At 44.9% G+C, this 20,952-nt stretch overlaps 2 protein-coding genes across 6 annotated transcripts in view; one reads left to right on the top strand and one right to left on the bottom strand.

Moving 5' to 3' along the window:
* Nucleotides 1–20,952, bottom strand: part of LOC144149790 (diacylglycerol O-acyltransferase 1-like) — a 148,774-nt gene that overhangs the window by 66,419 nt on the left and 61,403 nt on the right. The window lies entirely within an intron of this gene.
* LOC144149810 (uncharacterized) overlaps nt 3,012–20,952 on the top strand; it is a 218,989-nt gene continuing 201,048 nt past the window's right edge. Inside the window, exons 1-2 of one of the 3 annotated variants that reach the window (XR_013318368.1) lie at nt 3,012–3,440; nt 4,226–6,996. Coding sequence is in view for 2 of the 3 variants with exons in the window: in XM_077681472.1 (XP_077537598.1) it covers nt 8,672–8,707 (36 nt within the window). In the remaining variant the exon portion in view is untranslated. Of the gene's footprint in view, nt 3,441–4,225; nt 6,997–8,580; nt 8,708–20,952 lie in introns of those variants that run through there. The other 2 variants (XM_077681472.1, XM_077681463.1) reach the window with 2 other exon arrangements.

Raw genomic sequence — 20,952 nt, 5'->3', positions numbered from 1 at the left:
TAGCCACGCCAATGTGCTTGCAGGCACAGTGTACAGCCAGCCCTATGCATTTGCAGAACAAGTCTACAGCCACGCCAATGCGCCTGCAAGGCAAGTCTACAGATACGACCATGGGCTTACCTACAGCTTCGTCAACAGGCTTGCAGAACCAACTTACAGCTTCGCCAATGGGCTGGCAGAACCAGTCTACGCCTATGCACTTACACGACCACCCAAATGCTTCGGGGCTGCCAATCAGACCTTCACTGGAGGCGTTACACAGGATGGTCTTGCTATCAGTCCTGCCATTCAGACACTTGGTAAGGATTCCATGCAAAATGGTCAAGCTGGCAGCACCACAACATCGTATTAAAGTCCTAATGCCACTGACCCCCGTAATGCCAACACATTTACCAAAGAAACATATAGTTTCTACAATGTACATGAGGCCATAGCTGAAGCTATGGAAAGTAGACCACCTCTCCAGCAAGCACCATCAAGTTAAAACCCAGACAGTTTACGCTAGCAATGCCAATATGCTTACAGAAGCTGCCTACAACCTTCACTATGCTAACCCGTCCTTCACTGAAGAAGCTATGCAAAATGATTCAGTTATCAGTTTTGGACTATCAGACACTGACTCAAGCCCCGTTGACCACAGCAACAGCAGAGTGTTTGCTGAAGACACCGACAATCAAACGACAGCTGACACAAACAATGCAAAATGGATCCAATGTCACTTTCGCAACAGCAAGTGCAAGTTCAAATGCAGTGGACCTCGGCCATCTTAGGGAAGCCATCTACAGTCTTCAGAATGCATTCAGTGTTGTTTACGGTGGCACCTCCCAACCTAGACCCCATTAGCGTCCCTCCCTTCACCAGTTCACCCTTTCCTGGCTGTTCCCATGAACCCATGATGAACGCAAGTGAAATTAACCCGCCACCCTCCATTGTCGCTCAGTCGAGAGAAGAAACAAAATCCACACATGATACTGTCAACTTTGCACTTGCAAGCTATGCTAAATAAATCGGGAGAAAAAAAAAAAAAAAAACTCCCCTGGGTAACTATATCTTTTCCTTATTGTTTTCAGCTTTCTTTGCAAAAAAAAAAAATGCCGGTTCGGGTTAGGGTGGCTCATTTTGTTCCGGTGAAGTGAGTCAACTAAACGAATTAGGATGACGGTTCACGAGCACTGAACCAGTTTGAAAACTGGTTACGTAAGTATAAATTGATAACCAAGTGCGAAAAAAGAATTGTTGCCTTTGACATTTAGCGTGCAAGGAGACGCCGCAGAGAAACAGTGCAGGGCTCGCATGCTTAGCCACCCTCGCCATCAACTGCTGTTTACATGCCACGAGGAAATGCTACCTGCAGCTGTCTAACCGTCAATGAAGATTCCCATAGACTTTTCTGGGGAGTGCACATCTGGCAGCAGCGATCGAAGAATGACGCAGACTGCACTGTCGATGGGAACTATTTATGGCACAGTGAAAGTGCAAACACCAGAAGGAAGGGTGCACAGCATGTGATTGATGCACAGGAACTCGGGTTGGGCACCCTGGAGTGGAGTTGTCAAGCCCTGGGAAGGAGCAACGCTTCGGAATATTTGTTGCGGCGTGTAGTGCTGTCTATGAGAGTATGCAAAAACCTGCCGTGTGGTTAGATTGTAATTAGATGACGCAAAAGGTCACCTAGCCAAAGGACAGAGTATATATATGACAGCTAGGGATACAGTGCGGCAAAACTTAAACCAAAGAGAAGGCAGACACGAGCACTGTATGTGTTTGCCTTCTTCTTGGCCCAAGTTTTGCCGCGCTGTTTCTATAGGTGTCATGTGTACCCAACTAGCCCAACGTCAAGCTTTAGTACAGAGTATATAGCAGTCTAGCACTGTTGTTGGCTGTTAGTGAGATGCAGAGCCATGGACCTTGTTGCCTTGCATATAACAGCTTGCTTTCTGTATTAGAGATTTTTATGCAAGCTTCCCTCACTTTTTTACAACACGCTTTGTCAATATGCAAAGCCTAGAAAACCTTCAGAATGGTTCATTTTATTTGTTTTTCCAATTTATTTCGAAACAAGTCGCTTCGAATCAATACACCCCCATACACGTAAGCCACCACTGAAAAAAAAAACTAGTTACCTGTGCTCTATTTCCATTATGCTCTTTTTTTTGTTGTTGAAACAATCCTTTTTATAGCACCGGGCATCACGCCACTGGCACTACGCATGTGCATTGGCATGTCACTTCCATGCATTAGAATGCGGCATTTGTACCAGCTGCAGTTTTTTTAAAGCAGTTATGCTCAAACAAAAGCCTACGCCAATTGCACAAATGCTACTTTCATAATGAACATATTCAGCTGGTTTCATCTCGTGGTGAGAGCAGTCTCGATTTTTACCCAACCGATCACTCCCGAGTTAACTATAATAGCAATAACTGGTGATCGGACGTAACTCTAGATGGCTACGTCTGGACGAAACTCCAGCAAACGCAAGTAACAGTGACCCTAGACAGTCGGGGAGCGCTGGGGGTTTGACCGTTTAGGATCAAGACACGCTGCTCTCACCGTGAGCTATAGCGATTGGGACATTGGGTTGATAGAGATTTGGAGAAGTTTGAGAAGCCCTGGCCAAATACGACACGCATGAACACTTCACGAGCCTCAAATCGTTCCCTGCTCCCCCTCTCTGGAAGGCATGTAAACAAATACAAGCGTTGAACGCCAGCTGTAAACGAACATGCCTACATTACGGCAGCGACTGGCACCGCAGAAAAACGCCGCTAATAAGCATGCTCTTAACAAAGTCAAGAATATTATAAGTTCGCCCATCTGGCGATTTGACGAGCGCTTGTAGCGTTGCAGCACCTTTTTGTCTCTGGTTGGTTCCCTGGTATGGAGGAAGGAAGCGGCCATTTTCGTACGCCATCGCGCCAAGTTTGATGCGAAGTTAGGAGTTTTTACAGGCGTTCAAATAAAACAATAAAACAAATAAAAAAAATATTTTACAGGCGTTCAAATAAAACAAATAAAAATACTAGTGTAACGTTTACATTTAACACTAGCACTACAAAGTGACAAATTTCAATACTTTCTGGCATCTTATGGCACAGGCTAAAACGCTAAATAGAATATTTTGACAGAAGAGTAAATCCTGCGGTTACTTTCGTAGAAAGGCAAAATAGATTTTTTCTTACATTTTTTTTTTGCCTGGACGCCTGGACTGGCCTGGATGCCGTGGCGCGGCCGTGGCAGAGTGTTCATGAACATATTTTGCGCTGCTTGCACAAACTAAGGCTTGCACCAGTGCAGCCAGTGCAAGTGCAAGCAAGAAAAATTGCTCAAATGTCGACGTCCAGGTGACTGCGATGCTAGGTGCGGCGCTTTGTGAACTATTCGCAATGCATCGTCAAAGATTCCTTTACCAGCACTTTTCGCCTAATCTTTCGTTCTACAAGGTAACTTAATCACTTATCCATGTTTCCACGCGCTTTCGTTCAGGTATTGCACCGTTGATGAAATGAGATAGCCAAGTTAGATTTTATTTTAAATTGACATGTGCCTTTTGTTCACATAAAGCAGAAATCAAAGGCGCGTTTCTTTTTTTGAACACGTGCCTTGCGCTGAGAAGAGCTTCTTGCTGGGCTAGTTGGTGAATAGTTGTCATGATTTGAAGCGCAACAAAACACTGACGCCTGCCTCGTCCACTCTGTTTCTTCGTCCGTGTTATTTTTTGCACTTCAAATCATGGCAACGTGCCTTGCGGCAGGACTGTGGACCTCGCAGCTGATATCGTAGCTGATATCATTCACGGTCCTCAGTGATAAACGTTATGAAGCGCATTTTCCTTTTTAGGTTAACCTATTCTCGTAAGCTTTCAATGTCGGTGCCCTACATCTAAAACAACTGTCTCGAACCAATCTAATTAAAATAGCCTCGAAGGCTGTTTTAATTATTTTGTTAATGTCGCAATCACGCGCGAGTTGAACTTAAGCCGTACGTAGCAACGAAGTCAGATTATTTTTAACTTCCAGGTGAAGCTGATGCGTGTATGTGGGGTAATGAACTTAAACATAGTTTGACTTGCTTGCATGGGCCGGCAGCTGACTTGTCTTGGTAGCGCAACTGTATTTTTAGAGAAAAACGTTCCTAGTGGAATAATCGAGGCTGCTATAGTCTGAAGCGAAGCCTACACAAAACGTGCATACATTAGAACAGGCTAACGATCTACTTTTCATTGCAGGCCACATAAATAAGCGCAGACCAACCACCCTGACTATCCCGATGGTTCCAGCAAGGCTTCCTCGATGTCAGCAATCCCGCCGACTACAGTCGAGCCTCAGTATTACGAAGTAGGATCGGGGCAGTAAATTAGTTCGTTATACCCGATATTTGTTGAACAGCACGGGTAAAAATCGGCTCCAACAAATCGGCAATCTGGCTTGCGCAAGAACCCTAGATATAAAAACGCATTATTCTAGGCTCTGAACTAACTATAAATGCAGTAATCCTCACCTTTCTCATTGTGGCATTTCAAACTAAATGGGCCAGAACATGAGAACATGAAATTGCAGCAGAACAAAGTTCGTTTGACAAAACAGGCCCATGTGCTTATTTATTTGAAGAAGAACGCGATTCAAATAAATAAGTTTTTTTCGTTCTTTTCATATGTAGGTGGGGCATCAGGTAATTGCACTTTTGCGCCGGGTGACTAAAATTTTCACAGCTTTTTCAAACGATTAAAAAAAAGGGTTGTGTTATCTTTCAATTTCTTTATTTTGCTTATTGTATGTCAGCTTTGGAGTTTTGAGCCTCGTGCGAACCAAGCAATTCTTCGTTACAGTCCATATCACGCGTGGCTCTCGCGTTTTTGGTTTCGTTATAAAAAGCTTAAGTGCCACTGAAATGAAGCGAGACCGCCCGAAGTTTGTATTTACTCCGCTGTAGTTGATAATTTGCTACATCAGTGTTCATTATAATGAGGTTCAAGATTGCAGTCGGAAGCATGCCATTCCGGTTCCTTAGATGCTCGTGTGGACGACTGTAGAAGTGTTAGGCTCTTGAAAAACTTTTTTAGTTTTGGTTGTGCACGTGGGTGCGATTCTGCTGAGCTAGTTATTTAGCAGTACCGTTCCCTACTGACATGAAAAATAAGAAACATCACCGAAGCAGAGTGAAGAAAGCATTGAAAAAAATACATTTTTTGTGCATCTCTGCCAAGTTGACTAGTAAAGAAGGAACCACCAACAGGTTTTTCTGTGGCCTAAATGAAAAAGCACTTCATTTTAATGTTTTTAACAATGTTATTTGCTGGGATTTGAGTTCATGCTAAAATTCAGGCTTTGCTTATTACAGAACAGAACATGTAAAAATGTGTAGAACAAATGAAACTGAAGAAGTTGTAGTTTCCTTGTGCCAGTTGCTGCTGTCTGGTTTCACTGTCACAAATGCTAGCTCCATCAATGCAGCCAGGAGAAACACGTTGCTGCTGTTTTTCACAGGTGGCTAAAAAACTATGGCCCCAGCTACTCTCTGTTGTGCAAAAATATATTAAAGAGGAAACTGGCACTGAAACTGCGTGTAATCTTGGAAACTAAGGAAAGAGTACAGATTTGCAGTAGCTTCGCAATTGGCTCAGTTTGTAACGTTTTAGTCGGTGTGAAAACATGAAGGGCAGCAAAATGGCGAGCAAAGGTGTTGATTTACGTAGGCAGGTCATAAAAACACGGTGTACAAATGATGAGGCGAAAAAAGGCTCATTTCCTTCCGTTTTTGTTTCATAGCAGGAGGTCTATGTGAACATTTATTGTGTGGGGCTTTGACAGACCTAACCCAATACATCCAAACCCAACTTTTTAGATTTCACAATGCTCCACTAAGAAACACTTAAGTAGTTCCGCTATTATTTTAAGGAAATAAGTTTTAAGAGAACAGTCTGTAAAAGTTGTATACGTGTGAACACAGTATATGTGCACTTCAGTCGACCTATAGCTGACCCAACATGATGATAGCAGGACAAACTCCATCAGGGGAGCTCACCAGGGTGCATGTTTTGTCATACATATACAACTTGTACAGACTGCTCTCGTAATTTATGCTTTTAAAATAGTGGAACGAATCATATGTGTATGTATTCCTGGGGCATTAAAGTTCTTTGTAAGAGCTAGTGTGACCCATCAGAATCAAACATATTTGTTCCTGTAGAGATCCAGATGTAAAATAGGAAAGCTACAAGAAAACTCCCCTGATATCACTTTCTCATTGCTACAGCATGTTTTTATTTCCTACCCATGTAAATAAACACCTTTAATTGTAATTTTTGCTGAACTTCACGTTTTCAGACTTCCTGAAATATTGCAAGCTCAGCCAATTACACAGCTAATGCAAATCTATACTGTTCCCAGAATTTATGACAGGGTTGGCCTTGCACAAGTCGCACTGATTTGAGCACCAGATTCCTCTCTAGAATAGATGCAAGAAACTTTACGGCTTGGGCTAGCTTGGATCGGCTGTAACTAAAGCAGCTGCGACCAGTTCCTTATTGGTCCCAGCTAGAGACTGTTCCACAACACAGCTCGACAGGGGACCAGTTTGATACCCACTTCAGTATTTGCACTGGGGCTATCCGATTGTTTGGTCACCTAGCGTGTAATTTGTTAGCAATCACCAGCCGCAGTATCTTTGCCAATATATTGTTAAATATAATTCACTGTCTGGGCACCAACTTAGGCTTAATGCTCTGGCCACTGGTGTGTAGCGAAGCAAAAGTTGTCATTGACCAGTAGGAAAGACGGGGCGTGAAATGATTGCAAAAGCTATTTAAGCCTGATTTCTCACTGTTTCCTGTACTGAAAAACAAGCCTCTACAGACGGAGCTCTGGTCTCCTGCTTAAACACGATCGACCCTTTTCTTTTGCATTCAAGGGCAGGCATGTGCAGCCACCTACATCACGCATATCGCACTTTGTGACTGGCTCATCGGACCTAGTATGTTTTGTTTACATTCCACTGCTATTTTCCTCAATACGTGCAGTTACAGTACCGGCAACGTGAATGTTGGTCTTGTGGGGTTATAGGTGGGTAAAAGTAAGTTGGTTTACTTTTCCCTGCAATAGCAAAACCGGCGACGAGAGAGACTTATCAGTCTTCGTCTTCTCGTTTCGCCCCGCTAGCAAGCTATCTCCCACCCCGCGGCTGCGCGCTGTGCCGCGCCAGCCGCGGCGGGCCGTGGCTCGACGGAACAAAGGAAGCGACAAGTGTTTTCGCTCTTTGAATGTCCGGCGACGAGAGAGACTAATCAGTCTTCGTCTTCTCGTTTCGCCCCGCTAGCAAGCTATCTCCCACCCCGCGGCTGCGCGCTGTACCGCGCCAGCCGCGGCGGGCCGTGGCTCGACGGAACAAAGGAAGCGACAAGTGTTTTCGCTCATTGACATTTATTACCGAATAATAAACATTCAAAGAGCATGCAGGCTAGCTGGTTGACGGCGAGGATCTAGTTCCTCGCCCGGGCAATTTAAGGGAATCGAGAGGTTCGACTCACCGCGACAACAGTCATCGCCGGGGCGCCGCCTCAGCGCGCTCGCGTTTGCCTCGCTGGGACGCCGATGGCAGCCATTGTCGCCCTCCTTTTTGCCCGATCCTCCAAGGAAGGAGGTCGCCAGGCGCGTCCTGACGCCTCGCTTCCCGAGCTCCGACTCCCCCCGCAGCTAGCATCCCGCGCGCTCTCGCCGGCTTAAAGACACTCCTACGGCGAGGAGGTAGATCCCCCTCGCCGACGTCTTGCCGAGCAAGTTCCCGCGAGGAGCAAGCGGTGTGGCGAAGCCGAACCAAAGGGAACGCGCTAAGGTCGCGTTCCCACAGTCTTGGCAGATGTGAGCATCTGCAGTGTTTGTGTAGACACAGGTGTGTTTGAGCTCCTTCCGGAATCCAATGGCATGCACAGCAATACTGCATTTAGGCTCGGGTCACGAAGTGGAGATAGCAAAAACTCGATCCTTCTCACTTTTCCAGTGCTCCAATCACCAGTCTATGGGGACTGTCTATGGGGCCTAAATGGTTCTTCCCTAAACGGAAATCGTGTGGTCTGGCACACCTAATTGCAAGCAAGGAGTGCCGAAAAAAAAAAAAAAACTCTGGCCTCCTCCACCCTCCTTACAAGTGTGTGAATGATTTGCCAAACAGCTTTCATACAGCACCCCTACCACCCAGCCCCGATCTCCCCCTCAAACACACTTGCTGCCACCCTGCCTTCCCTCAACCCTTGCTAATGAGGCCATGGAGTTACATTGCAACCCTGCACCCACCCCCCCTCATTAACCTTGCCCCCTTGCCCCCCGTTATGCAGCCCAACCTAGACATCCAAGCTATGATCAACGCATCTTGGAAAAAAGAAAAAAGCCGAACTCAAGCGATTATTGACAGGCCTATTGGAACTCACCAACAATCTTCAAAAGCACTTAGGGCTACTCAGCAGAACGACACATCTAACCTCCCCCACCCACCTACTAACCATGCCACCTCTACCCCTATTAGCATCCCTGGACATGGCTTGCCTCGAAATCCTTATTCGCGATATCACACAGCCCTCTCGCAATGCAGGACACTGACGCCACTGCCTCTATTGTTCCAAAGCACTGCATCCATCAGAAGCACGAAGCACCATCAACGAGCTGCACATCAATGAACCAATATGAAGATGAACACTTCCCCCAGAACCCCCACGCCAGTAAGTAACATGCTCCCTCGAATGGCCATAGCATTATATTAGTTCTATCCTACCAACAGGCTCAACTTCACATCCTGCCCACCAAGCTAGACTACATGCTTGTAGAACTCCTGCTTGACACTCGCCAGCACAACAGCACTTTCATTCTTATCTCTAGCCCATCCTCCCAAGTCCTCCCCATGTTACTCGCTTCTCTGTATCGTACCAAAGGCCATGCAATACCGTAAAATACCGATCAAGCGTCCCCACCCATGCAAGCACCCCCCTCCCATAATCAGAGTATTTCGAGTTTTCGCGCACTAGCAAGCAAGCAACCCCGCCCCCCAACCACTCTCTGATGGCCCAAATCAGCGAAACTAAAACCTCCCGGGAACACTTCTGACTGCGCTCTTGTGTGCTCCAAAATCCAATCTAAGAACACACGGCCTACCGTAAATTCTGCGCATGCCCGCCATTTTGCTATTGTCATCTGGCAGTGCTGAAAGTGTTTGAATTCATGACAATGGCGGTTTGTGATGTGCATTCATACACAGATGAGAGGAAAATTGAAGTCGTTGAATAAAATTGCCACGCCACGAAAAAACATGCACGCGACATCACGCCACTTCGGTTAAGATCGAAAGAGAATATGCACGCAGGACAAAAAGTATGAGAGTCTGCTGCAGCAAAGCTTTGGCAAGGCCAAGTTTTGGCGAAAGTTGAGCAATGGAGCACCGGTGTTCATTGAAGAAGTGGATGACACTCTTAAATTTCATGAATGAGAAAGAAGTGCAGGGAGTGCTGTGAGTAACAGGTTTCTGTCTGAAGAAGCTGTTTAAATAGCACACAGCTTGCAGCTCACAAACTGCGTCGAGCCAGTACATCAAGCCATAGAAACAGCGGTTTGACTTTATAATGTGTCGTGCCACTAACGAAAGTCAGAGGACACGGAGAGATTTCTCAGCGGCACCAAAGGCCTTTCTCTCCACCGTGAGGGCTCTCTGAACACGCCACGAGTACACCTTGTTCAACATCTCAAAAATGGACTCTCTGGCTAACAGGACCAAGAATGGATTCTCTGGCTAACAGGACCAACAACATGGTTAGCGGGAACACCGTGTAAATTGCTAACACTGGTTGCGCCAAGAGGGGCTTCGCAGTCTTCTTTGCCATCATTAAAAATGTGTTTCTCTCCAATGCACTGCATTTTTTTTTTTATTATTTCCGCGCTGCCAGTTTGAATAATGGGGCAGTTACGAACAAGGGCCCCCTCCCCTAAATTCCCCGAACTATCCCCATGTTGAGGGGGGTGCTTTCTGTGCCTTTTACGGTAGTCAATGTGGGCAACTTCAATGCACACCACACCACTTGGGGTTATTCTAGAGACGGCAAGAAGGGACAAGGTACACGAGGCTGTAAGGCAAAACTAAAGCCCCTCCATACTGCTTGCGTCTGCCGCCCAAAAGGGGCCATGGACGCAATGGAGGGGCTCTAGGCAAAACAACCTCCACCTATGCATGACACTCGACAAGCACCCGAAATAGCTACAGTATCTTTTCACTCTTCCCTAGACCTGTCTATGACTCGTATAACAGACCCAATCTGGACATGCTTCCCTGACACCCTGGGAAGTGATCACCATGTCATCAGCATAAAGCTTGTTCACAGAAAAGGTACGAAAATGTCTTGGCACTGAATGGCTAGCAGATTGGACAAAATTCTGCCAGGACACTTCTGCTGAAACTATTCATGACATCAAAGAATGACCAGCTGCCATCCTAGCCACAGCATGCAAATGAACGAAATAGACCCCGCTAACCTGGCACTCGCATTCCAGTGGTAGGCGCATGCCCATCTTGATCATCTTTGTGCAGCCAACCGCCAACTCCGCATTCAGATGAGGACCAACTCCACTGCCTCATACAAAACTACTCTGGTATGGAGAAAAAAAAACACTAGTACTCGAGGAACTAAGAAACTACGGGGCCGGCCAGACGGAGGCTGGTTCCCGCCCCACGCGCCTTACAATGGCCCCTAAACTCTGACCATAGTGCACCCCTCCCCCTTACATGAAACAAGGCTGTCGTGCGAAAGTTCACATGCATCACCACACTGGGTAAGAACCGCATCAAGAACGAATGCCAACGCAATCTCAACACAGTTGCCCTTGAAGCTTCACTCAAATACATCAAGACAATGGCCTGCCAATACTGCCAACTCTAGTGGCATGTGGTATGGCACTTATCTTCAAGTCGAGGTAATCACTGAAGCCAGGAAACCTTTACCCCATCTCACTCGCATCGCATCGTGGGAAACTACACGAATTTTTTATACGTAACCACTCAGTCATGCTTAGCATACATCGAGGACCATGACCTGCTCCCAACAACCATGTTTGGCTTCAGGCCGCACCTGTCCATGCAGGATGGTCCTTTGCTGTACATTCCCCGTACAGTTCTTCGCAATTACTATGCTGATGCCAAAACTATCGAAGTTTATTGGCCAATAAGAAGGGACAGGCTTTGAACTGAGTTCGGGGATGGTAAAAACAGGTGCACATACAAAATGCCTGCATGTTGCTCACCTGCAAACACGAATGAGGATGGATGACCACTGTATGGAGGATTTTTTTCATTCACACATTCCTGTCGCTATTTTTACTGGATGAACATATTATCTGGCAAAATTAATAAATTAATGCTCCAACTGCATTGCATCAGGCTCCCCTCCTTTCTCATATCCTGGGTTTAAGCCTTATATCTGACAAGCCGGAGCCACTATAAATTAATGGCGTAATATATGAGGCTCGACTTCCCATTACATCTATACAGGGTATCGTTCCTGGCCCTTTACCTTTTTAAGTTTACTGCAAATATATTGATTGCTTCCATCTAAAAGCTTAGCCCATCCAAATTTGGCCATTCACTGATTTTTAATAATATCCACACCATTAGTGCCCAAGATGCTTTTACCTTGCCAATATCTTCTCCTGGAGTCATGAATGGGCCACAGTGTCAAACCCAAATGATACCAACTCCCTTTGTATCACTGATATAAAAAGAATCCATTAAAATTTGTCCTCTCATGGGAAATCTAACCGAAATTCAGGAATATATGGATAATATTACATCAACTTCAGCTCGAATTCACATGTAATTGATGTTCCTTCTGCCTTTCGCAAACCATGTTTACTTTATTCATGAATTACCTCGCATTGCCCACAGGCATTACAGCAGGGAGGTTACAGCAGCGAGTAAACCAGTCTTAATTAAAGCACACGTTTACTCTAGACAACTTATTCTACTGTTCAATGGTTGTAACAAAAAATATTAAGTGTATAGGTACACCCTGGCATGCAAGTTCCTATGTATGTATGTTTGTTTGAGAGAGAAAGAGGGCACTGACCAAGTAATGAAAAAGAAAAACTTAAAATATATTTCGGCTCCTGCATGGGAGCCTTGTTCGTGTTCATGTTCATTGGCACAAGGGTATCTAAAACCAAAGAGTGCCAAGACTGTTACGTGGTCCTTCAATATGTCAGGCTTGTGCTTGAAATATGTATGACATGAGTATACAGATTCTAAAAATTCTGTATATGTGGGTGTACAGGGCCCCCAGACAAAAACATGAAGATGTTCATAATGGCAGGTGAGGAGGATTATGGTTGAGATGAGACGGCACCTCGAGCCAAGACAATGCTAGGCGGCGGGGCTCCCCATGCGAACAAAAGAAGCACCAGGACCTTGCTCAATGCTCATAGGCTCTGAGGTAATGCACTGTACGAGATGAGTTTTAAAAACTTGACATCTGCAAGGTAACTTAAAAGACAGTTGTTTGTGAACATTGGTTTATCTAGGAATAGTGAAGGGTGTAGCGGAATGTTTTAGATGTAGATTTTAGGGAAGTGTCGTTTTCTGGTCTCATAGCAGGATGTGCACTCAATACGTGGAGGATGGAGAGCCGTTCCCCACACTTGTCACAAACTGGTGGGAGTGTGACTCTCAAAAGATACGCATGTGTAGCATAGGTGTGGCCTATTCGCAGTCTGGAAATCGATACTTCAACAAACCTGTTTTGTTTTTCTGTTGCGCATCTTCCCAGGTGTGGTTTTATTGAGTGTGGTTTGTTACCTGTCTGTGTTTCCTATGTGTGCTGCCAGGATTTACGGATTCCTCTTCGGATGACTGGTTTTAAATCGAGGTGAGGAACCAGCGGTATGTCAACACCACTACGGAGGGCCACCACAGTGGCATTCTGGCCGGCAATTACATTGCCCAAAATGCCACTGTGTCCAGTGATCCAGCAAACAAGCAAATTTAGCTTGGACTTATAGGCAGTCATAATAGCTTTAAAAAGGTGATATAGGATGTTTTTTGTGGGTTTAAAGGAATCCAATGCTGTAGCTACACTTAGGGAGTCTGTGCAGTTGATTGATTCTTATGTTTTGTTCTGTGTTATGTGTTCCACTGATTAGAATACCATAGGCTTCTGCTGTAAAAATACTACTATTTCTGTTCAATATCTCTGTGCTGGCAAAGTCCGGCCCATGTGCAGCACAGGACACAGCAGAAGAAGACTTGGAAGCATCCATGTAAAATGAGGCGTATGGATATCTGTATTGTGAACTTAAAAAATGCTTCAAGATAAATTCGCGGGGTGCACGACGCTTGTCAATGAGTTTAAAGGATGTGTCGCAATGAATAGTTGACATGTCCCAAGGTGGTTCTAGGTCGGTGATACAAATTTTCATGCCATCATCAAAAGACACCCCTATCTCCTCTGCAAGGCCTTTGACATGCAAGGACGTAGGGGCAGGGATCGACGAGCGTGCTAAATACAAACCGGCAGATGAGACATCATTCACAATATAACTGCATGGGTGATTCTTCATAGACATTGTAGAGTGCTGTATAAGCACGCTGGTGCTCTGAGCACCAGTGGTCGCACTACACGAGATTCTAGATTAGACTTGTCCTGAAGGCTCCGGAGGCAAGGCGAAGGCCTAAATGTAGTACTGGGTCTAACATTTTTAAAGCAGTTTTAGATGCAGACCCATATGTTATGCTTCCATAGTCTATACGTGACCTTAATAAACTGACAAACAGATGTAGAAGGCAGTCTTTATCGGCACCATAAGAGTGATGTGACAGCACTTAAAATGTTCATGGTGTTTTTAGTTTAGCATGTTTAGCATTTTTGTTTTAGTTTGTTTATGTGCTGTACATACGTTAGCTTTTCGTCAAGTATAACACCTAAAACATGTTCTTTCTTGACGGAAATCCGTTGTCCATTCAGTGTGACGTCAGGTTTGGGATGAATTCCACGCTGTCTTGTGAATAAAAACTACTTTTTTTTGAGGATTCAATCTAAAACCATTTTCTTCTGTCTATTTTGCAAGGCTGTCCATGCCTAACTGTATCTGCCTTTCACATATGGCCAGGTTGCATGACCTAAAGCCATGGAGCAAGAATAAGATTCTTGATTGGGAAGCAGCTTCAGAGATGGCTCTTCCCAAGAGCCATCTCTGGTTTCAACGCAGCATAAAAACAACCGGTATGTTCTATCTACCTACTTCCTTATAGGGGCCATGAAGACAAAATACAGCTTTGTTCAATTTCAAAGATCTAGCCTTTGGGTAACTCACTCGGCTCCATTCCATGGCTATGAAAGAAGTTTTTTTTTTTTTAACTTAAAAAATGCAAGAGATATTAAAAGATTTTTCACTTTCTTGCATGCAACTTGTGGTGCTGTAATTTCTGAAATTGGTTTGTGACACTAATTTGCACGATTGGTTAATTAATGCCAAGCTGAAATACTGAAATAATTTTGTAGTCTTGCAACTAACTCACCGCTATGTACTAAAAAAATATGTCTTGTGGTAATTATGCGGTTAACAAATAAAGTATAGTGCGTAGGGGAATTGAATCAACACAGCTGGGAGGAAAAAGCTACCAGCGGGTTTTCGAGCGGTGGGAATGCTACATCTCATCTTGGGTGGCTCTCGCAACAGCGTGTCATTTTTATGAAGTCAAAATGTCTTTAGAACTAATCGCGCCTGCACTAAGGGTTCAGGTTTCACAGGTCATCACAAGTTGATGGATGACCTGTGAATCCTCATCAAAGGATTCACAGGTCATCCAACTTTAGTCTAGCTCGATCTTTCATCGCCCAAAGGAAGGCTGCGCCGATATTTCACGCTGAACAGCCCTGCCTTATTAATGCTTAGCATTAATTTCTTTGCCAAGTACCCCCACAGCCAGGACTGTGTAACACCCTGCATTTCCACAAAAATGCAGATTTGGCGGAAGTAACATCTTTAATCGTTGCAATAGCCTAAATGGAGATAATTGGTTTGAGAGAATTTTGAAAAATCCAAAAGTAAGATAACTAGAAAAATAGCGAAAAGTGGCAAACTAACGTCCTGCATTTCCACAAAAATGCAGATTTGGCGAAAGTAACAACCTTAATCGTTATAGTAGTGTAAATAGAGATAATTGTTCAGACAGAATTTTGGAAGACCGAAAAATTTGGCTGTAATTAAAGAACTCACACTCTAGACAAGCGGCATAAGATCTTGCTGTAACGACGGCAGGAAGCTATGAAAAAAAATTAATTTACTGCTAAAGCCGAACGCAAAACAACCCCACAATTGAACGAATCATCCGAAACGGCACAGAAGTTCGGGGTTAATCATTACCCAATGCATTTAATGATTACTTCACGAAAATCAAAACTTCAACGGTAAATTCCAATGCATGTCTTTCCATAACTAGCTGCCCTGAAACGATGTACTTGCGCCGCACAAACGAATTCGAAGTTATCTGCCTTTTTTCTGAGCTGAGCACTAGCAGTGGATGTGATGTGGATGGCCTGCAGATTAAGCCTGCAAAATATTGCGTCGATATTATCGCTCCGGTACTGGCCCATATTTATAATCTGTCTTTCCACCGGTGTTTTTCCACGAAAATTGCAGGTAGCAAAAGTTATTGCTGTTTTCAAAAAAGGAGATAGAACTAAAATGACAAATTATAGACCTACATCTATACTGCCAGTCTTTTCCAAATGTCTTGAAAAAATTAAATTTAATCGTCTCTCCGGATTTTTTTTAAAGTAAAGGTTTACTTACTGAATGCAAATATGCCTTTCGAAAGCACTCATCCACACAACATGCCCTTCTTGAACAAAAAGAATTTATCCTAAAAATTTTAGAAACATGCTTGCTCATGCTAGGTGTTTTCACAGACTTCAGCAAGGCTTTTGATCACACTAATCATGCGCTCCTACTCCAAAAAGTAAGTCGTTATGGCATCCGTGGTGTCGCCTTAGACCTCATTACATCCTATCGGGAACATTGAAGCCAATTAGTTGTGATAAAAACTGCTTCCCAAAGTTTACCAGTGAAAGCTGGTGTTCCGCAGGAAAGCATACTGGGTCCTCTTCTCTTTAATATCTACTAGTACTCGTAGATCCCACCACCAAATATGTAATTTATGCCGACGATACAACTCTTATTTACCTCGAACTGTGCTGCCAGCCTTGCAACTATGGCAAATATTGTTCTAGAAAAAGTTTACCGTTGGACCATTGATAATGGACTCAAAATAAATGTCAACAAAACGAAAGCCCTTCTGTTTCAGGCAAAAAACAAGAACATTACCTTGGAAAATGGCATTATACTAGCTGGCTCCAAAATTGGAATTGTAAACTTAGTCAAAACACTGGGTGTGATTTTTGATGAGTGCATGTCATGGAATAACCACATAAACTTTCTTGCGGGCAAACTTTCTAAAGTTATAGGAATGCTATTGTGTAAAATACCTCCCTTTGAAGGTAAAAATGATAATCTATAATGCTTTATTTTTAAGTCATTTAAATTACTGCTGTCTCGTTTGGGGCACGACATTAGCTTCAAATTTAAATCAGTTGTTTCTTTTACAGAATAAAATAATTCGTTTAATTTGCAATGCTCCATTTGCCTGCCCCAGCAAACCGTTAAATTTTGAGAACATTTCACTATCGATTAACTTTAGCATATAGAAAGAATCAAACATCTGGCCAAAACCGCTTAAGTATTATAGCCCTCCTAAATCGACGCGACTAGGTCCCCAGAATACTGGCTAGTACCTCGCTCACGAACGAACTACGGAACACAAATGCTTCGCCATACATTGCCTACTCTTCTGAACAACCTTGCTGCCAAGCAGGTTCATATCAACTCTTTAAGATTGCTTCATTTCCTAGAACGGTTTGAACGCTTTGAACCTTGCCCTGTACTTTTTTTTTTGTTGTCTCGTTTTCACCTTTTTGTTCCACTGCCTGTAGCACAGCCATTGCAAATTATTATTGCCAGTACTTTGTTTTGATTATTTTTACTTGCTTTACCAATCACTACAGAGCTTTCGGTGACTGTTTGCCGTTATGTGTCTGTCGAGTGTCTTTTTTTTTTTATGACTTGCAGTTTCAAGGTCTTTGTTTCTTTTTTTTCCGTGCTTGATACCTATCACTGTGTGTATGCCTTTTGATTTTGCTATGTGTTCTTCCTTTTTTTTCTTTTCTCTCTCTTTTTCTAACCTCTTCTACATTTAAGGCGACTGTGTTAGCCCGCTGCCCTGCTGCTGAAAGGGTTTTTGGGCCCGTCAAGTTGCAATTGAGCAACTTTTTCGCGATTTCCCTCGATAAAGATTTGAAATAAACTTTCAAACTTTCAAGATGTTTACACATAAGTGAACAGTTCTCTTAATTTCTACGGTTTTTTTATTCACTAGGATTCATCAGATTGTTTCTTCGCGTGTTTTAGCATAGCGGGTAGCGTACACCGTTACCGGGTACCAGGAACAGAATACGCATGCGCACGAAGAAACACATTGGAGAGTTTTAGCATAGCGGCTAGCGTCCGTTAAAGCTACGGTGGCGGGTTACCGCGACCCGACTGCGCATGCGCGCGCGGTGAGGGCGAGGAAGTCGCCCAGCTCAGCGGGACTAATACGCCAGCTCCGCGAGGCGGGCGACCGCAGCACCTGCCCAGTCGGGCCCCGCCACCCGCTGGCGTAGCGCTAAGCGGACGCTAGCCGCTATGCTAAAACTGTAATGCGTTTCTTCTTGGGGGAAGCGGAGCCCCTCGCGCTGTGCCCGCACACGCATGCGCAGTCGGGTGACAGTACCCGCCGCCGCTATCTTTTATGGTCGAACAAAATTGCGAGGAGGAGTGGTCAATTACTTCGAGTAAAGCAAAGTTGTATGTGGTCCTGGTAATCCCTTTAGCAAATTTTGAGAACGCACTCAACGAAAGATATTGCTACAGAGTATAGAACTACAGAGCCGACACACCCGTCCTCGCACTGCCCTACCCACGACGAAGTTGCAAATGTTCTTGACTGCTGGCTTCTTTTTCTGCGTTCATGCAACGAGCCCCTTATGCCACCACCGCGCCCCGCACACGAGTGCGCGCAAGAGAGAGAGAGAGAGAGAGAGAGAGAGAGAGAGAGAGAGAGAGAGAGAGAGAGAGAGAGAGAGAGAGAGAGAGAGAGAGAGAGAGAGAGAGAGAGAGAGAGAGAGAGAGAGAGAGAGAGAGAGAGAGAGAGAGAGAGAGAGAGAGAGAGAGAGAGAGAGAGAGAGAGAGAGAGAGAGAGAGTAATGCGGCTAGGGTTCCGTGCATTTCTCGTATGCGCATTGCGGCAAAGCTAACTTTACCGCGAGTGCTCAGTTCAAAGCAGCTGTGCCTCTTGTTTTATCAAGACTTTCCCACCAACGATTATCTGGCAATTAGCCGCTAATGTGGCTATCATTGCGCCGAGTTTCATTTACTCGGCGTAATTAGTTCACAGTTAAGTTGCAAAGGTTGCGGGATTCCAGCCGCTTTTGTCTTCTATAGAGACAATCTCTAGCCCTTCCAAGTTTCATAAAGTAATCAAAAAGCCATAGCCACTACCATAACCAAACGGCGAAAAAAATAAACGCCTACATTCTCTAACCATATGATGAGTATTTCATACAGATTCGCTAGTCATCCAGCCCTTCGCAGAGCGGATTTGGCTTTTAATTTTTTTTCCCTGTCATGACCATACTGAAAATAGGGTGAACTGAGATTTAATTATGCTCAGTGCGAGTTCGTTACAGCCGCGGCGTCTACGTTCTGATGGAGGCGCACCCATGCGCACAAGTATGATTTCCCCGCCACTGAAGGATCCCCAGGTTGACAAAATTAATTCCTAGTCATGTATACTACCCCTCACGTGTAGCTGAAAGAATATTGCAAGGCAATCACTGAAGCTGCTTCCCAACCAAGGTTTGTCGCTGCAGCGGAGAGAGTACACGTTTCGCATTATTTTAGTGTGTTGACAAGCACTTTGTCATAACGCGAATGTACCGCTGGTTCTGGGCGAAATACCTCGATGCAGAAGCGTGCCGCTTCCGGCCACTAGAAATCGCGGAGCATATATACTGCACGAATATGGCTCGTCTGTCGCATACGAGTAGAAAGCGCAATTCATGCACGCTCACGGTGAAGTCTTCCCCGACGTCGGAGTTAAATACAGGAAGGCGAGCTACCGTTCCTGTTCGTAACAGCTAGAGATCTCTGGCCGAGTGCACTACGCGGAGTAAAGCGTGACCATCCAAGTAAAGTGAAACACTCCGGAGACCGACAACACGGATCAGAGCACGTTTTTCGTGACCAAACATCTATCCTCTAGGCATTTGCATAAAAATTAAGGAATTTTAGCCTCTAAGCTAATTAATTTACTGTCACAGCTTCCACTTAGCGGTAAAAATAAAAATCGCACGATCAACCAACCAAAAAATTGGCCGCGTATCTGCTCCTTTCGTTGCAAATGTCGTCAAAAGACGATAGTCTGTGTAGACATTTGCCAAGGAAATGCTCTCCTTTGCTTTCCCGCTCACCTCTCGTGCTGTTCCTGTTCCGTCGCGCTCATCGCAAGGTAACACACTAAAGGTTTGCTCAAGGCGATTTGAATTTACCGCGTTCCACTGCTACAGGCCGGGTTCCTCGATGCCAGCGCTGCAGTACGGCGTAGACACGCGTGAATCGAGGCGGCCGACTTCAAGGTTTATAGAACCGCTTTGCCGTGCTCCACGTGCGTTCCAAGCAGAACGTGGAACCTAGCTAGTGGAACCTTTCGTTGCTGTTGCCGCGTGATTTCTCATATGCCGCCAGGAGGTGGCGCGGGCAACAGCAGGCGGCGGTTTTCTGTAGAAGATGTAGAATATCATTTGCTATCGAAAAACCAAGCATCCATAAATTTTTTAACAAAGGAACACTGTAAATATCCCTTGTGTATTAATTTTCGGTCTTATATTTGCGTAATGTCTATTTCATGTTTAACAAAGTTGACAAGGATGAACATATAAACCGGGCTGAGACGCTAATATTTGGCTGTGAGTATATAAGACTATTGCGCACTGGCCACTTTACTTTGGCCGGGTGGCTGAATCGAGTCACAGACAGACGGACAGACATATATACAGACAGACCAAAATTTCTGGGTTTAAGTAGCCCAAGAAAGACTATCGTCTTTGAAACATTAGAAACAAAAGAGCGGCGGCATGGTCCGATTATCGCGAACGACATTGCTGTATGAATTTGCTTTTTTGCAATGAGATATTTGTTTGCCTGCGCTGAAGTCTACAGTGCACTTACGAGGAAACGTACACCGGAACTAAACCCTCCACGCGTCGATCCAGGCGGGCGATTTCATTGCCACCACACTCCCTCCCACCCCTAATATAGTGCGTCTTTTGCGTGCGGCACGTGATTTGTGCAAGCGCAACTACCTGCGCCTGCGCGCTCTATAAAGGTCACAAAAAAAAAAAAAAAAAAAAACAGTTGGGCATGCTGGTTGTACAGGTCCGCGCAGAAGTAAACGGAGCACGGGAGCGGTGGCCGAACTGCATCGCTGTGCCGCGTATGGGCAATCGCCGTTCTGCGGCCGTGTCACAATTCGCGTGACGGTTTTCAAAAGCAGCGCTGGGCTATTGGCGGTGAGATGTTTGAGTGGCGCCCCCTGGCTCTGACGTCGGCTTAGGGACTCGCGCCGCTGTCGTCTGCTACCCTCCGCTTACGAAGGGCAGCAGTGCCTGTGCTAGAAATCGCCTGCTTTGATGCTCTAGGGCATTAAAAAGCGCATTTATAGTAATTCAGTTATTTTCAGTGATTTTTGCCACCTTCTGACACATCTGAATAATTTCAAGCTGTATCCCCTACAAGCTTGCAACGCACGAAAAGAGCGAGAACGACTTTCTTCGGAGCA

The sequence above is a fragment of the Haemaphysalis longicornis genome, unplaced genomic scaffold (assembly GCF_048455015.1).
Source record: "Haemaphysalis longicornis isolate Haplotype H1 unplaced genomic scaffold, Haemaphysalis longicornis Haplotype H1 scaffold_1, whole genome shotgun sequence".
NCBI classification, from domain to species: Eukaryota; Metazoa; Arthropoda; class Arachnida; order Ixodida; family Ixodidae; genus Haemaphysalis; species Haemaphysalis longicornis.
This window is presented reverse-complemented; position numbering and strand designations above follow the sequence as displayed.